General features: G+C 43.1%; 1 protein-coding gene across 1 annotated transcript in view; it reads left to right on the top strand.

Annotated features, from left to right (window-relative positions):
• LOC122924071 (histidine--tRNA ligase, cytoplasmic-like) overlaps nt 1-23,309 on the top strand; it is a 94,183-nt gene that overhangs the window by 35,509 nt on the left and 35,365 nt on the right. The window contains exons 5-7 of the mRNA XM_044274987.1: nt 6,966-7,061; nt 8,809-8,928; nt 12,421-12,528. Coding sequence (XP_044130922.1) covers nt 6,966-7,061; nt 8,809-8,928; nt 12,421-12,528 — 324 coding nt within the window. The remainder of the gene's footprint in view (nt 1-6,965; nt 7,062-8,808; nt 8,929-12,420; nt 12,529-23,309) is intronic.

The raw sequence follows: 23,309 nt of genomic DNA, 5'->3' as shown, positions 1-23,309 counted from the left end.
AGATGAAAGGTCCTCTTTAAGGCGACTTGCAAAGCCACTATTGGCACTTAAAAATAAAAATAAAAAAATAGACGAGGCTTAGCAGGAGGGACAGGGTTAACCACAGACAGATTTCATATAATTTACACCAGAACCTGCAGTGAGTTAGTTAGAAAGTCCGCTGCTTCAGGTAGCAGCAGTAGAGATATAAGTAATTAGGATTCCATGGCATAGAATGGTAATTAATCTGAATGCTTTTTCATTTTTATTATTTTGTAGTTATTTGACAGAGTAAATGAATGCCCGCGTTATCATTCTGCTTATTTAAACGGACTTATAAATATTTTATCTTCTAACCCTGACCGAGCACCTGCTGAGTGAGTTAAAGACTCAGCTAGCAATGAATTCACTTATTATTCAGCATGGATAGCGTGAGCCTTGCGAGCTTGGGGATTGCAGTGATTGGCCATTACCATACAGTGACAGTTTTAATAGCAGTGAGGAGGATTGGTTGCGTGGTTTCCATGCCCTCACCACTTTAAAGTGTTCTGTTCTTAAAGGGGTATTCCAGTTATGTGAAGTCATATTCTGTTAGATCGGTGGGGGTCCTACTGCTGTGAGCTGCAGTCGGCACGCACTGGACATAACAGAAATACTTCTTGCGGCATCCCTAGCAAGGAATGTAAAGTGTTTTCAAGTTTGATTGGCTTTTTTATTTTCGGCCCAGGCTTGGGAACAGCCATATACACTGAATGAGACTGTAATCAGGCAGTCGTGTTTTAATCTATAGGTTCTACTAAACAACTGCAACTGATTCCAGCAGCGCCGCGGCCTTCTCACTGTGTACCGCCGGGCTGCCCGCCCACTGACAGTCAAGACTAGTAACAACTAGCGTGGGTGCGGCTAAGCTCTGTTCACTTGAATGGAGCTTAGCCGCGCCCACGCTAGTTGATACTAGTCGTGACGTCAGTGGGCCGGTGGCCCGGCGGTAAAGAGTGAGAAGTCCACAGCGCTACTGGAGTGCCGCTGCCTTCTGAAACAGCTGATCGGCGGGGGTCCCGGGTGTCGGACCCCCGCCGATCAGAAGCTGATGATCTATCCAGAGGATAGATCATCAGTTAAATGAAAGTGCAGAACCCCTTTAAGGCCCTTTTTCACACAAGCAAGTTTTCCACACGGGTGCAATGCGTGACGTGAACGCATAGCACCCGTACTGCATCCTAACCCATTAATTTCAAGAGAAAGCAGCAGTGAAGGGGTTAATACACTGCAGGGGTATCAGGGTTAATGCTGGGGCTGCACACAGGGTCTGAGGGGTTGATGCTGCAAGGATTCAGCAGCAGGCAGGGGTTAGGGATTCGTAGATGGCAGGAGTTAATGGTGCAGCAGCAGGTGTTAATGGGGAAGGCTGTGGGGCAGAAGCAGCAGTGAAGGGGTTACTGCTGTAGGGGTTAACACAAAGATAGGAGGCAGGGATACTCAGCCAATCAGTCAGCGATGCCTCTTGCTTCTCTCTTTCTCTTTTTCTCTTTCTCTTTTTCTTTCTCTTTTCTCTTTCTCTCGTTGGGGCAGGTCGTGGGTCACTCCTCTAGCTCAGGGCAGCCTGGCACATGGCTGCCTGCGCTCTCCTATGGGGGGGGGGGGGGGGCGGCGGTCTTCTCCTCTCGTGCTGGGGTCAGCAATAAGCCCACCTACACATATATATTATACATAGAGATGTATGCTGACTAGGGGGCATACATACATCTCTATGTATACACCTACACCACCTGGATCAGCCCATGCAAAAGGGCCAATATATATGCATATATGTAAGGGCATATTTATTTAAATCTAAGACTTCTCTCAACAACGCACGTGAAAAACAGATCAAAACGCATTGCACCCGCACAGAAAAAACTGAACGCAATTGCAGACAAAACTGATTGAGCTTGCTTGCAAAATGGTGCGAGTTTCACTAAACGCATCTGGAGCCAATCAGTCACGTTTGTGTGACAGCGGCCTTATTCTTGCAGGACAAGTGATATTTTTTAATGGTACCATTTAACACTCCATATAATGTATTAAAGGGAACCTGTCACCTACAACAAACATCCCAAGCCAGCAGCGTGTTTGTAACTTTCTTCCTGCAGGCAGATGAAGCAAAAGCTGTAAAAACGTTCTTTAATCCCCTGCCCGGCGCGCTTCTCTAGTCAGGCTTTTACAGCTTTTGCTTCATCTGCCTGCAGGAAGAAAAGGATCATTACAAACACGCTGCTGGCTACTCTCAGGTACTGCTGCCGGCTTGGGATGTTTGTTGGAGGTGACAGGTTCCCTTTAAGACACAGATAAAAAATTATTTGTGGGCTGGAAATGGGAAAAAAACTAAATTCTACCATAGATTTGGGGGTTTTGTGCTATAAAAATTTTAATCTTTACATCGGTACAATTATGGAGATACTAGATTTTTGTTTTTGTGTTGTTTTTGCTATGTTATTTCTTTATTTTTTTTATTAATGTTGCTGTGTAAGGGCTTGGCTTATTTTGCAGGTTTGTTTTTATCAGTAACATTTTGGGGTGTGTATGTCTTTTTATTTTTTTATTTAATATTTTGTAAATTTATAGATGCAGCGATACCAATGAGACATAATTTATATATATATATTTATTTATCCCTCCTCCACCAAACTTTTCACCAGGCACAAAGCAGTCAGAGCAGCAGCAGTCAGTGCCAGATAGAGAAGCCTGATTAGATACTTCACAGACCACATTTCCACTGCTCCAGAGTCCAATGGTAGCGTGCTTTACAGCACTCCATCTTAGGGCTCATGCACACGGCTGTTGCCTGGCCGTGGCCATATTGTGGCCCACATACAGCGGGTCCGCGACACACGGGTACTGGCTGTGTGCACCCCACATCACGGATGCGGACCCATTCACTTGAATGGATCCGGGAGATGCCGTGCAGAACGGAAGCACAGATGTGAAGCACTACTTCTTTGGTGTTTCTGTCCGTGCCTCCACATCTCAAAAAAATAGAACGTGTTCTATTTTTTTACGGTGTGGACAGATCAAGTTGAATGGGCCTCGATCCTATACATAAATACTGATGACTAGTGTTGAGCAAACTTGTGTTTTCAAGTTCGGCGTGCAACGTTCGGGTTATGTAAGAATTCCGTTATGGATTCCGCAACCACGGACTATATAACCCGAACCTTGCTGGAAAACACAAGTTCACTCATTCTTACTGATGACTTCTCCTGAGGATAGGTCATCAATAGTAGATTGGAGCTTCCAAATTACACTGCGTGTCGCCTCGCTTGCAGAGGTGCCGCAGTGTAATTACAACTTCTTGTCCCATTTAAGAGAATGGGAGAGGCAGTTGTAATTACACTGCGCCAAGCGAGGCGATGTGCAGTGTAATTTTAAAAGTGGAATCAATGCGCACGTGAGCACCACTACTGCTTCAATCTGCTGATCTGATATTGATGACCTATACCCACTGCACAACGCCTTTAATTCCAGAGGGGGTTTAATACTCTGCATTTTCCGAGTCAAGAGTGTTCATGATTTTTATGCACAATTGGGTTCATTTATTAAGGCTCCATAAGCGAGGTTTGCATTGAATTGCAAGACCCCATTCTTTAATGCTCATGTAGATTTCAACGCAGCCGCATGGACTGGCATAGGCTGTGCCTAATTTGTGATAAGGCTCATAAATTAGGCACATCTTTCCGCACCGCAGTGGGTATCAAAGACCATCATAAAACACCCGTATGCGCCTGAGCACTTAGCGACTTTACATGCAAACAAACTGACTTGTTGCAGTGGTGGCATCCTATTACAGTACCACGCTGGAGTTTAGTAAGATCTTTAGCATATATTTGTAAAGGCAGTCTGCACGGCTAGGGGCTGGATTTTATACACTAGTGGGTTATTTTCATCTCGGCCTTTTTTTATGGCCGAAACGGGAATAATCTGAGTATGCACTGGCCTGGGTTTTCCAGAATTGCAGTGGATGGCAGCCATCCAAACATGGTAGCACATCAAGATACCCTGTACCTCCGCAGTAATGGAGACGACGTAACTCGGTGCTATGCTGTTTTCATAGCTCCCCTTTACTGCTATGAAGGTTATTGAAACAGCTGAGCGCAACTAACTTAGCCACTTGCGTATTTCCTCCTTACTCAGATTATTCCCATCTCAGCCATGGAAAATTGAGAGAGAAATAACCTTTTAATAATAACCCTCAAGCATGGTGTAATAGGACCAGTAACAAGACAGGCCAGGGGGCCTTCATTAGGCCCAGCTTTTACGACATGCTCTCGGCACCTCGCGATTACAGATGACAGAGGAAGCCCATACTTGATCTTTCTCTCCCCAACTTCTTCTGTCAGTGGAGAGTTGGGAACTTCCCATTCACATTAGATAGTCAAGCAGAGATAAGATGGTTCCTTAGAAATGCTTTCTCTTGGTCTGGCAAACGAAGTAGAATGAGGTTCACTTCTTCTATAGCAAACCGCCAGAACAGCAGAATACATGTTTACAGTGTAATTACATTTTTCTGTGTAATTACTTTTGGAGGGTTACTGGGCCAACCTTAAAATGATAGGCATAAATATCTGGCACACGCCAACAAGTCAGCATGTAGTCAACAGAAAAAAGCAAGAATGAATAATGTATTACAAGCTAAAGTACCAGGCACATCCCCCAGAGATTGAGTACAGTAAATTACACACATAATTATCCAGAAAGAGTCCAAGGGCTCTGCAGGATCACAACTTACCTAATGTGATATCTTGATAAATAATGAATTATAGTCTCTAGATTTATTATGCCTTAGATGACTTCTTTATATAATTTATTTCCCAAATATGCCCAAAGCAAGAGCCTTGATAACTCTCAAGCAGAAGACAACTTGGGCCAAGCTAATGTGATATATAGCACTAGGGGGAAACTGGGGCTGTAAAGTGTAATAAGGATTATAAGAGGGTGCTGGTGACAGTCTTCCTGGGGTCTAGACATCACGCTGAAGAATCAAATTCCTTTTCTCGAAGTATGACAGCTTTGTGATTTGTAAACACCATTCTGTAAAAGACTCTATTTTTCAATGGTGATAGATAGGATAATATCCCCTTCTGCCTGTCTAAAGTGCAGTGGGAAGAAGTAATAGGTCTAGCTACCCATACTGTGTTTTTTTGTATAGTCAAACTTATGTACGGGTTTTCTGTGAACTGTAAAACTATCACAATATCCTGCACAAGCTCCTCCTGCTTCATTACACACACTTATATTTTCCTTTATTAAACCCTTATTTTTATGGACTGCTCATCAATTTGTCTTTTCAAGAGGGTTTCTATTATAGCCTCCCTGCAGGCCTGGTGAATGCAGTGTCGTAGCAGCATCAGGACTAGATGTGTGTTGTATCCACAAAATACGGATACCATATGTGTGCATGCAGCAATTTCATTGCTGTACATGGCACCTATATGTTTACTGTAAACGCAGATCGTGAGGGCACCTGTAGTAGTGTACTTACCTGCCATACTGATACCCGGTCTATTTACCTGTAATAGTGACACCAGGTCTGTTTAGCTGCAACTTGCTCTACTTACCTGTAGGGAGGACACTTTATATCCTCCTACACTCCTCCCTCTATATACATTATATACCCTCCACCAGATCTCCCTCTATGTACATTATATATCCTCCTCCAGTCCTCTATATATATATATATATATATATATATATATATATATATATATAATTATATACCCTCCTCCCTTTATATACCCTCTTCCGTCCTCCAGTCTTCCCTCTATCTACATTATATATTTTCCTCTAGTCCTCCCTCTATATACATTATATACCCTCCTCCCTTTATATACCCTCTTCCGTCCTCCAGTCTTCCCTCTATCTACATTATATATCCTTCCCCATTCTCAACTTATGTACATTATATACCCTCCTCCAGTCCTCCCTCTAATGTGTATGGGCAACCCTTCTATATACAGTGCACCTCAACATAAAGTTATTTTCAGAAACAAAATCAAGATTATAACTAGGGATGAGCAAATCGACTTCAGATGAAACATCCGAAGTCGATTTGCATAAAACCTCAGTCTAATACTGTACAGAGCAATCGCTCCATACAGTATTAGAATGTATTGGCTCAAGTGGTACCTTTTTAGTTCAGGAAATGTTTTTTGTACAGTAAAAATTGATACGCATAGGACACGCATAGGACATGTTCTATAATTCGTGGAATGGTCATTCGGATGTGGACAGCACGTGGATGACATCTGTGGGCTGTCTGCATTTTTGCGGACCAATAAAAATGACCCAAAGGACGTCTTCTCTTTGTTTGGCGCATTATCAGTGACCGCTTCTTATTGACTAGACAATAGATTAGTGCAGCAGCTTTATAGTGTATTCATATCTTGCAATACTTTTAGCTCTCCTTTGTATACAAGGCACAGGTCACTGTCTGTGTGTTGCTGTCTGGATGATTATCCTATATCTATGTTAGAAGTGCAAGTTAATGAAGGTTTTATTACAAATCACTTCTATCCAGTAAATTGTAGTCTTCTGCCAAGAGCTTTGTAATTTGTTTCAAAATAAAGAGAAGTAGTCAAACTTCTGAGCTTCAAGCTATTATTTTTTTACTTTTTTTTATATTTCTGAGGCCTCGTTCACAGTTGCATTTGGAATCCAGTAGCCTGATCCTGGGCACACTGTATCTGGCATTGCTTTGCGTGCAGCATTTTTTTGTCAGGCTGAATCCTGGTATATTTGCTGGGGTATGGTTGGATCTCCGCCGGATCTCATTATGGTCAATGGGAATCCGGCGGTACACGTTTGTATACGGCAGTGCCTGATACGGTATGCTCTGGTAGCCTCATCCTCATCAAACGCAACTGTGAATGGGGGCCTTACTTTGTTTTTCCAGCAAGATGATTATGGTTTGTTTAGCTTGTTGCTGTCACTACTTGACTATACTGTTGTAGGAAACTCTTATTGGAAAATATGGAGAAGATTCCAAACTTATCTATGACCTGAAGGATCAAGGAGGGGAGAAGCTGTCCTTGCGCTATGATCTGACTGTATCCTTTTAGATTTATATGAACCTTTGTCAATAGGTTGTGGTTAAGTCAACTAAAACGAGAAGAATTTACTGTTTTATTTAATAAGTTAAAGCTTACTAGAAGCTCATTAAAAATAGCGGCCACATGTACTTATGTGAGTGCCCCTAGAACTTGAGATAAATGCACCAAAATTTTTTGCAAATTGATGCAGTTTGACGCTTCTGGATTTCGAACAATCAATAGTGTCAATCTCTCAAGGTGGTATGGCTTAATGGAAAAGGGGTGTGCGTAAGCTGGAAAAGGGACATATGGTGTAAGATTAGACATTTTGTAACACAATTGGTTAAAGGGGTTTGTGCAGTGCTGGTATGTTGATGACTTGTCCTACTTAGGCCATGTCCCCTCTGCAGCTAACCTACACCGCCTCATTCCCTTGTGAGATACTGTACCATTGAAAATTATATACAAGACGTTGTTCGTGTGTAGCAGTCAGCGCAGGGAGATAATTCCTACACATGTATGTAATCCATTAATTAGTTTACTGTTGCTGTGAAGGGAAGAAATTATCCCTTAGTGGATCGTAGAATTTTGATAACTGTGACATCTTTATTGTTCTCCTGATAGGCCTAGATAAAGATGCCCACAGTCTAATATGTGAATCTTTCAGTCATTCGACCTCCTTCCTTTTCTGGTCACCGTCGATGGTCTGACAGAGAAAGTCAAGTGAGGTTTCCTGCTGTGCTAAAAGTCTAAACAAAAGAGGAAGTTAAAGAGCCAGGATAGGAAATACAGCACATGGAGTGACTTCAGAAAATGGTATCCAGATGGTAGTGTCCCATTAACAAACTGTTTTAGGAGGAAAAGTAAATAGTTAACCTGGAGAGTACAGTTATACCCATTAAATATGCACCTTAAGGGTGGTGTCATACACAATTTTTAGTGGCAGTTTTTTTTAGAAGTGGGTTGGGTGTGAATGAGGCATATAAAGAAAGAGCTTATGTCTTTTTCTGCTGGATCCACTTATTGCTTTGGCTAAAAAAATACACCAAAAAAACGCAGCCAAATACTGTGTGTGGCACCACCCTAAGTGTAAATTGCGTGGGAGATGTTTAATAAAGCAAACGGAATCCCAGTCCTTAAAGAAGTTCTCCAGGCTCTCATCTTACTCCAGGCCCCGTTACATGGCCTGATGTAGCAATTGATTGTCAGGAAGGGTTCCTTCCTGACAATTACCTGCTCGTCGGTGGAGAAGAGAGCTGCATTTACACACAGCAATCTGCTCTCGATATGGGGAGGAACGATCACTAATGCTATCACTTATCCCCATACAGAATCATTGTTTGCTGGCAGCAGAGCTTGATTAGACAGCATGATCTGCCAGCAAATGATTATTTAGTTGTACAAACACATGATCCTATTACCTGTTGAACGAGCTCTCAAGGTGCACTGCTGGATTTAAAGGGCCTATATACGACGATGATAAGGACTATTCCTAGGAACACCCATTCCAGGTAATTGCCCAGTGTAAAGGTGCCACTAATAAACTGATGATTGAGCAAGTACTCGTTTATTGGGTGAAAGCATTGTTGATGCAAACACCAAAATCGCGGGCAGCAGATCATGCTGTGCAAACGGTAATCTACCTCCCAGAAACAGTGATTCTCTATGGGCACAGTTACCGTAATCACAGCAGTGATGATTGTCCCGCGAGCATAAATGCTTCTATAAATATATGCATGTCCTTTCCTTGACTCCGTTAAACAAGGTCCCTTTTGCACGATATTTGGCCATGAATAAAATCAGCCACGTAAAACGTTACCAGATTTCTAAAGTTTACAGAAGGGACAATCCAGGCAGCGGGCGCTACAGAGAATTTTATCAATGTGTGAGTATTTACATAACTAGTCATTTATAACATGTATTAACCTTTGATTTTCTACCTTGAGTTCACCATGGTTATTGCCATTAACTCTGGCCATATAAACCCCCTGAATACAAAATGTATTAACTACTAAGCCACGCTGCACTATCAGAGGTATTCCTATGATTATTAATATTTATCGGTGTTAGCACTTAAAGGGCATCTGTCAGCAGATTTGTAGCTATGAAACTGGCTGACCAGTTACATGTGCATTTGGCAGCTGAAGACATCTGTGTTGGCCCCATGTTCATATGTGCCCGCAGTGCTGAGAAAATTGAAATTTTTATATATGCAAATACATTTTCAGGAGCAATAGAGGCTTTGCCATTACACCTACAGACACAGCTTTCTCTGCAACTTCTTCACTCTTTCCACTCTGATTGACAGGGCTCGGAGATAAGATGTTTTCACTACCTGGCCCCGTCAATCAAAGTGCAGAGGGCACGGCAGTTGCAGAGAGAGCTGAGGCTCCAAGTGTAACTGGAACTCCCCCATTGCTCCTAGAGGCTCATTTGCATATATTAAAACATAATTTTCCTCAACAATGTGAGCACATATGAACATGGGACTAACACAGATGTCTTCAGCTGCCAAGTGCACATGTAACAGGTTAGACAGTTTCATAGCTACAAATTGGCAGATGCCTTTTAAGGGGTTTTCTCACTAGGAGCACTAATCCCCACCCACAGGATTAGAGATGTGTCTGATCATTGAGGGGGAGGGGGGAAGGGTCTGACCACTGGGACCCCCGGCTATCATGAAAATGGAAGTTTCAGAATCCCATCCGAAAATGGAGCGGTAGTGCACATTCATGACCACCACCCATTTACTTCTAATAGACTGCCCGAGAAAGTACTGAGAGCCTAAATAGTAATGGGGAGAGAAGTGTCTTATTGCTGGGGTCTGACCACATGAAAACAGGTTTTGGAGTCATCTAGTCCCAGAATAACAAATTATGTTCTATCTGCAGGATAGGTTTTACATCTGATCCCAAGTCCCAAGTCGGTGCTAATAACATGAATCCTAAACTGCCCTTATTAAACCTGCTTGTGGCTCTATTAGCCCAAAAAACTGGTTTTTATAAGCTGTCACTCACCTACCTAAGGTGCCCAAGGGGTTTTGCGTTAATCCGGATGCTCGCCTGCACACCTCGCCGTCTGGTGCCCTGCGCCGCCTTCCTCACCTCAGCGCCGCCTCCTCAATCCACCCGTCCCTCTGCCAGATCCTGCGGTTGCGCACTAGGCTCAGCCTCATGCGCCGCGGACTCCTGGCAGCGGCTTCGTTGAGCGTAGTGCGCATGCGCATCAGGCCGGCGCATGCGCACTTCGCTCAATGAAGCCGCTGCCAGGAGTCTGCGGTGCATCAGGCTGAGCCTAGTGCGCAAGCGCAGGCGCAGGATCTGGCAGAGGGACGGGTGGATTGAGGAGGCGGCGCTGAGGTGAGGAAGGCGGTGCAGGGCACCAGACAGTGAGGGGTGCAGGCGGGCATCCGGATTAACGCAAAACCCCTTGGGCACCTTAGGTAGGTGAGTGACAGCTTATAAAAAAACTGTTTTTTGGGCTAATAGAGCCACAAGCAGGTTTAATAAGGGCAGTTTAGGATTCATGTTATTAGCACCGACATGGCCATATGTTTAGCTTATAGGGCACAAATCTGATGACAGAGTCCCTTTAAGGAATCCTGCTGCCTTCCCAGGCTGTACTAGCCTATCTTCGGCAGTTCCGTAGACTCTGAATGGATTGTCAGTGTGCATGCTCACCGCCACTCCATTACTCAGGTCACTAGACCCCCATTCTTTTTATCTGTGGCATTCCCATTTGTCTAGCACCTACATATCGGACACATTTATACTGTGTATAGGTGATAAGTAGTGTTGAGCGAACTTCTGTTTTCAAGTTCGGGATACAAGGTTTGGGATATCTAAGAATTTCATTATGGATTCCGCTACCACGGACCATAACTTAACTTATGACACAAACCCGAACCTTGTACGCCGAATTTGAAAACAGAAGTTCATTCATCCCTAGTAATAAGTTGTCTTCTGGGACAATCCCTTGAATGCGTCATTTGAGGTTGCCTGGTTGCAGGTGATAACTAACTACATCCATTTAAAAAGGGTTATTGTGCTGCACATAACTAGCAACCAGTCTGACAAACGTCGCTCGCGTTTTATGTCTTCAGCTCAGGGCCAAATTGGCAATGATCTGATGGCAAAGAAAGGGCAAGGAGACTTGGCAGAGCGAAAACTAAACCATGTCAAGCTCTTACAGCCAAATATATCACATTTGTTTGAAGGTTTTTTGTTTGATAAAACCCATTTGAAGTAAAGGGGAGCCCTTTCCGTAATATAATTGAATTATCATAAAATATGAAATACTGTGTCAAACGTACATGTTACAGGTGAAACTTGAAAAATTATAATATCATGCAAAAGTTCATTTATTTCAGTAATGCAAATTAAAAGGAATTGTATTAATGCAACTTAAAATTTGAATGTTGTGAAAAGTTTCAATATTCTAGGCTCAAAGTTTCACACTCTAGTCAGCTAATTTATCCATACCCCCTGAGCAAAGGGTACCTGAGATTGTGACTTTGGGGTTTCATAAGCTGTAAGCCATAATCATCCAAATTATAACAAATAAAGGCTTGAAATATCTCGCTTTGCATGTAATGAGTATATCTCATATATTAGTTTCACCTTTTAAAGAGGACCTTTCACTCGTATACAAACTAAAAACTAACTCTATCTGTGGGCAGAGCGGCGCCCAGGGGTCCCCCTGCACTTACTAGTATGCCTGGGCGCCGCTCCGTTCGCCCGGTATAGGCTCCGGTGTCTCAGCTCCGTCTGTTGTATTGGACTGATTTTTTGTAGGAGGCGTGTCCCTTGCTGCAGTGCTGGCCAATCGCAGCACACAGCTCATAGACTGGCTATGAGCTGTGCGCTGCGATTGGCCAGTGCTGCAGCAAGGGACACGCCTCCTACAAAAAATCAGTCCAGTACAACAGACGGAGCTGAGACACCGGAGCCTATACCGGGCGAACGGAGCAGCGCCCAGGCATACTAGTAAGTGCAGGGGGACCCCTGGGCGCCGCTCTGCCCACATATAGAGTTAGTTTTTAGTTTGTATACGAGTGAAAGGTCCTCTTTAAGTTGCATTACTGAAATAAATGAACTTTGCGCAATATTCAAATTTTTGGAGTTTCATCCTGTACATATATAGATCATGTTGACTGCATGTATTGGAACGGATGATATTCTCCTTTAGACTGCATACAGAGTCACTTTAGAAGAGAATATATTGCAGATGATGTGCTTTATAACCAGTTGGCATTATAAAAACAATGTTTGTAATACTCTTTACCTACTTTAAAATGTATGAGTTTTATAATCTGACCCCATCTATCATGTATCGCTTGGCCTGTCTCTATTGATCCCACCATGCATATTCATGCCAGGATTTTGACATTGCTGGGCACTACGACCCCCTGCTCCCGGACGCCGAGTGTCTGAAGATTATGTATGAGATACTCACTGAGCTGGAACTGGGAGGGTTTCTCATTAAGGTAAGTGCTGATCTGAAACAAATAAAAATCACACTTAATGGAATGAAGCTAAATACATATGTTTTTTTGTGTGCAATGCATTCTGGTAGTTTTCTGCCGCCTCTGCTGTTTCTGGAGATTGTGTAATTGATAATAGATGGAATTTTCTTGGAGCGTTCTGACACAGCACCTTCTTTTGCTGTGCACTGCGAGAGTCATTATAGGCAACTGTGATAATGCGCCCAACTTCTATACATGTGACAAACACTTTTTATGGGCACGGGCTGATAAACATATTGGGACAGAACAGATATTTTTACTTTCTCATTTTGTAGTTAACGTCTCACCCTGTAACAAAAGCAAGTAGTAATATCTGATTAGGTAAGAGTATTTAAAGGGAACCTGTCACCTCCCAAAACCATCCCAAGCCGCCAGCAGTACCTGCGTGTAGCCAGCAGTGTGTTTCCTGATGATGCCTTTCTTCCTGAAGGCAGATGCAGTAAAAAAAAAAAAGTACTGAAAAGTATTATCCCCTGCCCGGTGCACGTCTCCACACATGCTTGAAGTCAAGGACTGAAAGCGCTTATGCAGAGAGTTTGGCTGCCTTTGCCGAAAAGCCGGCTGTCAGTTCCAACATAGGGGCACGGAAGGGGGTGCGGTTACCGTGACTTGAAGCAAGGAGGCCGCTGCCTCCTTGACTTCAAGCATGTGTGGAGACGCCCTGGGCAGGGGATAAAACAACGTTTTCAGTACTTTTGCATCATCAGAAACACGCTGCTGGCTACTGTCGGCTTGGGATGGTTTTGGGAGGTGACCGGTTCCCTTTAAAGGCTATGGACACTTTTGACCAAAATTTTTACCTAAAAATATTTTTTCCAGGATGTCTTCCATGACAGCACACATGGAGGATATCCTATTGGTCACTTCTCCTTCCGGGAGCTCTGGGCTAGGCAGCGGCTCCTGCGCACGATAGGCTTGGATGGCCGATGCGCTCACGTGACCGGAAGTTAGGACACATCACCGGAAGCAAGATGGCGGTGAGCATCACATGCTGGAGACCTCAGGAACGATGACGTCTCGCATGTTTAGGGGTCGACTCTTCCTAGGAATGTGTGTCTCCCCCCCCCCCGTGAAGAGCAGGAGGAGGCGGAGCCGGGCGGACCGGTAAGAAAAAAAATGAAAAAATGGGGGAAACCTATTTAAAGCCCTGATGGCAACCTGTGGAGGTTGCATCATGGAGGTCCAGACGTATGCCATGCAGGAGACTTGTTCAGACTCTCCCGTCCAGGTCTCTGTAAGTAGATTCCCTACCTGGCTAAATAGGGGTCTTAGCGGTACTATGACCCTAAACGTAAGTCTGTTCTCAGTTTGCCTTTAGACTGGAAAGGAGTCAGGGCACAAGTCTCATGGAGACCTGAAAAAAAAGGGGAAAAAGTGTTCAACCTGCCAGACAAAGCTTCTGGAATCATATAAAAAATTCTTATGCCCAGAATGCATATCAAAAATTCTTAAAGAGGAGCGGTCGTCTCTACTTTCTGAATTGAGAGCTATTGTGAGGGAAGAGGTGCAGGCAGCGAGTTCAGGCCAGACCCCAGATCCGTTGCCATCTTCCCCTCCCTCTAAACGACACCGAATTCTGCAAGACTCTGACTCTGAACAGGAAGGGTTATACTGCTCGGACGAGATGGAAGATGAAGTCTCAGCTTCCTATCCTCTGGAGGAACAGAGAAGATTTTTCTTTTCATCTGAGGATTTAGACCCCCCCCCTCCTCACCGCTATTAGACAAACCATGGCTATTGAGGAGGAAGAACAGGCACGCTCAGTCGAAGATGAGATGTTTGGCGGCCTGAAGGTTTTCCCCGTGAATAAAAACCTAAAAGACCTCATTACAGAGAAGTGGGCTGAGGGAGAAATTAAGCTTTATATGCCCAGGGAATTCAAAAGCAGACTGCTGTTTGATCCTACGGACACTAAACTTTGGGACAAGATCCCAAAAGTGAATATCCAGGTGGCAAAGGTGGTGAAAAAGACCTCAATTCCGTTTGAGGATTCGTCATAGCTGAGGGATCCCATGGATCGAAAAATGGACGGCTTACTGAAGAAGTCCTGGGAGTCAGCGGGGGCTACAATAAATACAAATATGATATTTCTGGCAAAACTGGAAACGGATTACCCAGAATCAGTGGATCCTGGATTCTATCAGAGACGGCTTCAGGATAGAGTTTCGAAGTCCCCCTCCCAGACCTTTCAGTTAACACACTTTGAGTCTCCTCACCTTAAACATCAGCTTTGGTCAGACGTGCAAATATTACTAGACCTAGGAGCTATTACACAGGTCCCTCCTTCTCAACAGTTCAAGGGTCATTACTCAAGACTGTTCTTTGTAAAATAATGCCAGATGGGTCGGTGAGGACCATAATCAATTTGAAATTTCTAAACAAGTGAGTGACTTATTACAGATTCAAAATGGAATCGGTAAGGTCCACAACTCCATTGATCACCCCAGGTGCTCTTCTTTGCACAATAGATCTCAAGGATGCGTATTATCACATCCCCATACAACAGCAACATCAACAGTACCTAAGGTTTGTAATCAAAAGCAATGGGAAGATTCTCCACTACCAATTCCAGTGCTTGCCGTTCAGCATTTCATCTGCTCCCCGTCTATTTACAAAGGTGGTGTCGGAAATCATGGCCTATCTTCGTCAGAGTCGAATTACGATTGTACCCTACCTGGACGACTTCCTGCTCATCGCAGATTCAGTACAGAAGCTGGAGGGAGACATCCATCAAACATTGTCTCTATTCAAAGACCTGGGGTGGATCATAAATTACAAAAAAATCAGACCTGCTACCGGGCACATAGAAATAATTCCTGGGTACTCTCCTGGACACGGCGACACAATATTCATTTCTTCCCGTGTTGAGACAGGTCAACATAAAAAGGAAGGTTGAGTTATTCAAGAAGAAGAAGTCCCACTCATTAAGAGAGGCGATGCAGATGTATTTTGATTGTGCCTTGGGCTCAATTCCATTCGAGGACCCTTCAGGAAACAGTATTGAGAGCTTGGGACCGAGACCACCGCTCCCTCAACCTCAAAGTAAAGCTGCCACACAGGGTGTTGAACTCTCTATCCTGGTGGATAACTACCAAAAACTTGGAGAAAGGTGTTCCCTGGAATACGACTCCAGCCATGACAGTCACTACGGACGCAAGTCTCAGAGGCTGGGGGGCCATGTAAAAGAACAATTTTTCCAGGGCACATGGTCATTTCAGGACAGGCTAAGGTCCTCAAACTACAGGGAATTAAAGGCGGTGCTAAAAAACCCCCATAGAAAGCAGCCTAACACCTTCTCCAGGGACAGCATGTCAGGAGCTTGTTGGACAATATAACAACGGTATGTTATCTGAAAAGAGAAGACGGGACCAGGTGTCCGTTGCTTCAGGGTCTAGCAGAGCAAATTTTCAGATGGGCAGAGCAGAAAGTCTGGTCCATTTCAGCAACTCGCCTGAAAGGATCTCAAAACTCCAGGGCAGACTTCATAGGCTGTCGCAGAATCGACTCAGGAGAATGGAGTTTGAACAGACAAGTATTCCAACAGAGCTACCAGAAATTGGGCCGGCCAGAGAGAGATGTCTTCGCATCAAAGGAAAATTCACAGCTAGACTGTTTCTTTTCTCTAAGCCCCAGTGGAAATCCTGTGGCAGTGGATGCCCTGGCTAAGAGTCGGTTATGCACCTAGCATACGCCTTTCCCCCATTGCTTCTGATCTCGGCAATCTTGAAAAAAAATTAGATCCAGCTCTACGACTCTGATCCTACTAGCGCCAGACTGGCCCAAGAGAGCATGGTACCCTATTTTAAGAGAAATGTTGATCAGGGGCGCTGGAACATCCAAATCTTGAGATTGACTGCCTGGATCCTGAGAGGCAGACCCTGAGAAAGAAGGGACTCTCTGATAAGGAGGAATAGTTCCACTCCTTGGACGTGAGAAGAACAGTCCTCTCCTACCTTGCACGGACAAAACCGTGGAGAAAATGAGCAAATCTATTCATCCAATTCGGGGGGTAAAAATAAAGGATGCAAAGCTTCAAAGTCTTCACCTGCCCGGTGGATCAAGGAAAACATCAAAGAATCCTATAATCTACAGAACTACTTATGCCCTATATCTTTAAGAGCTCATTCAACCAGAGCCATGGCCACAACATGGGCAGAAAAGGTAGGGGCATTGATTGATCAGATCTGCAGGGCCGCAACCTGGTCTACTTCCACAACCTTTGTCAAGCACTATAGACTAGACACAATAGACAACCAGGACTTTGCTTTTGGCCGAAAAGTCCTACAGACAGTGCCCCCCCCCCCCCCCCCCAAAGATTTCGGTCCAAGTTGTTAGTTCTCCATGAGTGCTGTCATGGAGGACGTCCTGGAAACATATATTTAGTTTACCGGTAAATGGCTTTCCAGGAGTGTTCTCTGTGTCTGTCTCTGTCTGTGTCTCTCTCTCTCCCTCTCTCTCTCTCTCTCTCTCTCTCTCTCTCGCCACGATTCTCTAGTACCAGGCAGCTCATAAACACTCATTATAGCTCATTTCTTGTCTTACTGATAAGAATATATTTTAAATAAGTGCTGTCCGGAATTCAAAGGTAAGGAATATATATATATATATATATATATATATATATATATATTTTCCCTCTTCCATGATTTAAAAAAAGGAAGTTTTATGCTGGAATCTAACGCCTTTTAAGGGATATACATAGCCACATAACAGCTTAAAGTGAAAGTAAGATGCTCATAGATAGGCAAAGAGTTAACCAGGGGCAGATTGGGAACTTAAAGTGGCTCTGGAAAAAAAACTTAAAGTGGCCCCATGCTGTAGGCGGGACTAAATTAAAAGAAGACAGGGCAACATAAGTAGGCAGGGACAACAGAAGTAGACAGGGCCTGCAATACCATAGTGCAGCACAAAGTACCACCACAGCAGAATCAAATACTACAGTGCAGCACAAAATACTGCTGCCCTCTCCACAGTATTCAACTGTATCATCGTCCTGAGGATGGTAATACAATTGAGTTCAGGAGGGCCACTGCAGCCGTAGATTATCAGATCATTATGTATCTGGTCTGCAGCCATGAGGAGAGCTTGGGTGGTCCCCTGGGCTTCGGCCCACCAGGAAATTTCCCTGCAGGGTCTATGGCCAATTCACCCCTGGAATTAACCCTTTATGACAAAAACTGCAGACATTTTTTAATAAAGACCAATTAAAAATATTTTTTGCCCAAAGTTAGTAAAATGTAGTCTTAAAAAATGCCCCAAAGGTGTTCATAACCTTTTAAGTGCAGATTTATTGATATCGTATTCCTTATCTGCATATGTCTTACTGTATTTCTGTATTCATTACCAGGATGTCCTGGCTGTATGTTTAAACAGTTACACCGGACTAATGTCTACACAGATATGTAATCTGCCATTGACTCCAATAGAAATAAAACTTGGCATACATATTTTCTGCAACCAGTTGTATTAATAAATATATTTCCAGGACGTCCTTCATGACAGCACCACATGGAGGATGTCTCTCCGCCCACTATTGGGACAGGAACAAAAAAAAGTTTAAACCACTAGCATCAGGGTCCTCACATTATGGATACCTCAGGTATCCGCAGAGAGCAATCCCCTCGTGTGCAGGGACATGTAAGTAAATATCTTATCCAGTCTCTTTCTTTATCCCTTTGGGTATCTACTCTAAAAGACTGTCTGTCATATCTTCCTAGGGGGAAAAAGAAAATACTGATAAGGTGGAACCTAAAAAGAAGCCTAAAAGATGTGCTACATGCACCAAGAGACTTAGAGATACACTAAATAACTATGCAGTGATTGTAAGTATCAGTAAAATCGTAAAGGAGGAACAGCCGTCACTATTGACAGACCTCAGATCGATTATAAGAAGATAAGTGAAAGCGTGCGTTTCATCCTTCATGCCCTCTCTGGTGGTTGGTTGCGCCCCTAGGGCCAAAAGACCAAAAGGGAACTTAGAATCCGACTCGGAGGATGTAGAATTCCAATACACTCAGTCGGATGAAGGGGAAGAGGAAGAAGGCAAATTTATGCCCTCCACATCCTATGATGAGCAGTGGAAATGCTGCTTCTCTTCAGAACATATGGACTCTCTTCTATCGGCCATTAGAGAAACTATGGAAACTATAGAAGGAGAACAACAACAAAAAAGATCCCTGCAGGATGAGATGTTTGCAGGCTTAAGAGCAAAAAAGAAAAATTTCCCCGGTCAATTCCAACCTAAAGGAAATAATGGGAGGAATTGGAGAAAAGGCTTTTTATTCCTAGAGAATTCAAAAATCGCTTAGCCTTTGATAAGTAAGATACTAAATTGTGGAAAGAGAGTCTTGAAATAGACACTCCCGTAGCCAGGGTCCAAAAAACACAGCAATTCCATTTTAGGATTCCTCACAACTTAAAGAACCGATGGACCGGAAGTCTTCTGAGGAAAACTTGTGAGATGTCTGCAGCTCTAGTCAGCACAAATATTGCTGCTAGATCTATGCTTTTATGGTTGTCTCAACTTGAAAACAATCTAAAAATGGGGACTCCTAGGGAAGATATACTAGAATCTATTCCACTGTTAAAAATGGCCACAGCTTTTGTAGCTGACTCTTGTGCGGAATCAGTCAGGTTTGCCGCCAGGAATGGGGCTCTCTCAAACACGGCAAGAAAGGTCATGTGGCTAAAATATTGGTCGGGCGACCTGGAGTCCAAAAATAAATTATGTGCCAGTCCTTTCTCAGGGGCTTACATCTTTGGTCCAGTGCTGGACAATATCCTTGAAAAAGCTGCAGACAAAAAGAAAGACTTTCAAGAAGAAAAAAAATTCCTACAAAAAAACAAAACGGTTAAGGCTGCTTTAACTCTTGCGTTTTGGGCGGATCCGTTACAATAATACAACCGCATGCATCCGTCATGAACGGATCTGTTTGTATTATCTGTAACATAGCCAAGACGGATCCATCAGCGTTTTGGTGTCCGCCTCCAGAGTGGAATGGAGACTTATCGGAGGCAAAGTGATGCATTCTGAGCGGATCTTTTTCCATTCAGAATGCATTAGGGCAAAACTGATCCGTTTTGGACCACTTGTGAGAGCCCATGACGGATCTCACAAATGGAAAGTCAAAACGCGAGTATAAAAATAGCCTAAGGACAAAGGAAAATCTGGAAGATGGTCCTATCCAAAACTAAAACAATTAGGAGCAGTAGTTCAGGTCCCAAATCATCAGGAAGGCGAGCAATTTTTATTTGACTGTTTCTTATAAAAAAAAATAATAACGGATGGTTCATTCAGGACCATAATAAATGCTGATACATCAAGATGGAATCAATCAGATCTACTATATCCCCTAATTTCTCCAGGAGAGGTAATGTGCACCCTGGCCCTGAAGGATGCATATTATCATGTGCCGATCCACCTAGACTACCAAAAATATTTAAGATGTGCAATCAGGGAGAATAGTGGAGTAAGTCATTATCAGTTCCAATGCCTTTCATTTGGGATATCCTCAGTCCCACGGGTATTCACAAAGTTGATAATAGAAATTGTTGCCTTCTTAAGGAGGAAAGAAAGATAAATTGTGCATATCTGGACGACTTTCTTCTGACTGCAGATTCAATTCAAACTCTGGTCGACCAGACCCAGAGTGCTATTTCCCTCCTACAGAGTTTAGGTTGGATCCTGAACCTAGAAAAATCAGACCTAGTTCCAGACAGAAAGATCTTTTTAGGAAACATACTAGATTCCAGGCTGCATAACAGACGGATGAGCGTATTAGAAAAAGTTGTGGCCTTTCAAAAGAAATCTGTATGTACAATAAGGGAAGCGATGAGCATCCTTGGTTTGATAACAGTCTGTATCATGACAGTCCCATGGAGTCAGTTCCACTTGAGAACGTTACAAAAGATGATTCTCTCGGTCTGGGATGGAAGCCAACAATCACTGAATAAAAAAATTCACATTAAAGACAAAACTCAAGAATCTCTGAAATGGTGGGAAAATGTGGAGAATCTCTCAAGAGGGACTCCCTGGAACTTAAGTCCCAACAGATGCCAGTCAGCATAGAAGAGGAGCCAAAATAGGACAACATTACTTCCAAGAGATTTGGAATCAAGAAACAAAAGAAAAATCCTCGAACTTTCAGGAGTTCCAAGCTGCTTGGGAAAGGCTGAGGCAGAGCCAGGATCTTTTGTGTGGTCACCACATAAGAATTTTATCCGACAGCATGACAACAGTAGCTTTCCTCAGGCATCAAGGGGGAACAAGATTCCCTCTTCTTTAAGCTCTTTCCCACAAGAACTTTTCCTGGGCAGAAAAGAATGTCTTATCAAACTCGGCAGTCTATCTCAAAGGATCACAAAATCAGTCGGCAGATTTTCTTAGCAGACACTACCTGGACCTGAGCAAATGCTCTCTGAAGAAATAAGTGTTCAAGGAGTTAACGAAGGTATGGGGATATCCCGAAATAGACCTTTTCGCTACAAAAGGTAATGCACAAGTAGATTCATTCTCCCTAAATCCGAGAGATCATCCATATGGGGTAGATGAAGCTGGCAAATGCGTTCCCTCCATTTCCCCTAATACCGCCAGTCCTCAGGAAAATCAGGACAGAGTCAACAAAAGATTACAGGGATTATCAGAAAGGGTTATATCCACTCTTCAAAAGAGCCATAAACAGATAACCTCAGTTATCTACAGCAAAATATGGAAGAAATTTTACTCCTGTGTGGTATAAAAAATATATTGGAAATATTGGATTTTGTATAGAAAGTGTTTGATAAGGGTCCTAAACCCAGCACCCTGAAGGTAACGGATCATATTGCAGCCTTAAGCTGGTTCCTAGATTATTCCTTGGCAGAGAATAGATGGGTAAGCAGATTCATAAAAGCAACAACAAGAATTAGACCAACTCTGAAATCAACTGTTCCTCCTTGGGATTTATCTAAAGTTCTCAATGGCTTAATTAAAGAACCCTTTAAACCAATACAGAATTGCTCTTTAAAACATCTTTCTCCGAAGACTGTTTTTCTAGTGGCAATAACATCGGCTCGAAGGATAGGTGACATACAAGTCTTAACCACCCGGGAACCTTACCCTCAGATTCTAGATGACAGGGTCATTCTAAAGTTGGATCCTACCTTTTTACCAAAAGTAGTCTCTACCTTTCAACTAAATCAGGAAATAGTTTTACCTTTCTTTTGTGCAGATCCGAAAAATGACACGAAAAAGTGCTTCCACATGCTAGATGTCAGAATATTTGGAGGTTGCTAGCAGATTTATGAAGGATACAAATCTGTTCATACAGTTTTCTGGCTGAAATAAAGGAAGGAAAGCTTCCAAAACAACATTGGCCAGATGTGTAAAAAGGGTGATTATAGATTCCTACTATCTGCAGGGACTGGCTTGTTCACAAAATATTAGGGCCCATTCTACCAGAGAGGTGGCGGCATCTTGGGCAGAACATGTGAAGCTTCAATTTATCAGATTTGCACAGCGATCCCGCTCCAGCGCTTTCGGTGTTAGTTTCCCTCTGCTGCAACAAATAATTGATTGACTAACCCATGTAATTGCAATAGCCTTCACAGTCACAAGGGATACTCAGGTGTCATCCCTGCTGCAAGTCTGGCCCTGCAGCAGTCAAGTCTCTGACTACTAAAATAAGCATCTAAAAAACATGTTTTTGGCCAAAAGTGTGACTCAAGCAGAGCATGAGATGGACAACACTTCCTTAAAATAAATGTTCATACATGTCACTAATGCCATGTGTCTACATGCACATATTCCCACCAATGCTGAATAGACTAAGAGTGTCTGTGATCCATATGCCAGCAAACTACCAAGTAAGCCTTTCAGTGTGTGGTCAGTGATTTCCATTGGTGATTCTGAGCCAAAACCAGGAGTGGAGGATGCACAGATATTCGGTATAAGGGAAAGATCTGCTCCTGTTCTGTGTTTAAAGCCGCACCTGGTTTTGGCTCAAAATCACTGATGAAAATCACTGAGCAAACACTGACTGTGTGTGAATAAGCCATAACGGAGTTGATTAGGCCAGGGGGTGATTAGATATGCAACTGCTCCTTTTTTTACTCCTTTATTTAAAACAAAAAACTATGGGGGTAATTTATTATTAGATATATGCCAATTTTTGGCATATATCTGTCACAGATTCAGTCACCGAATCTGATACTTTTTCCCGCTCACTCCAGGTCTAAAAAAGGAGCATGGCCTGGGCGGACATGGGGGCCCATATCATTTATAATGTTCTACTCCTGTTTTAGGCATAGTACATGATCTAAATCTACGTTGGCAAGGGAGCTGGCATAACTTAGGTGCATCATGCACCAACGCAAGGGATATTAAGACTTAATAAAAAAAATTATAATAAAAAATAATAATAAAGTCAATAAAAAAAAAAAAAATTAAGTCTTAATAAATGACCCCACATATGTGTCAGAGAGCACATATCCTCTCTGATTGATGAAGGTGGTAATAATTTGAAGAAATGTTACTGTATCACCCCCTCAGTCACTGTCCCCATGTCATTTCACTCTTCCCTTACACACACAGAAACAGGAAGAAAAAGGTTTTATGCTTGTCCAGACCCTCAATAAATATTGCAATAGTGGCTTATTCACATGCAGACTATACGCCATGTTCATTTCAACACAGTGTGCTGCCCCACTGAAATGAATGGGTCGGCATACTTTCCACAAAATTGCGGAACGATGCAGACACAAAT

The sequence above is a fragment of the Bufo gargarizans genome, unplaced genomic scaffold (genome assembly GCF_014858855.1).
Source record: "Bufo gargarizans isolate SCDJY-AF-19 unplaced genomic scaffold, ASM1485885v1 original_scaffold_2202_pilon, whole genome shotgun sequence".
NCBI lineage: Eukaryota > Metazoa > Chordata > Amphibia > Anura > Bufonidae > Bufo > Bufo gargarizans.
The sequence above is the reverse complement of the archived record's forward strand: the minus strand, read 5'-3'. Positions and strand labels throughout refer to the sequence as shown.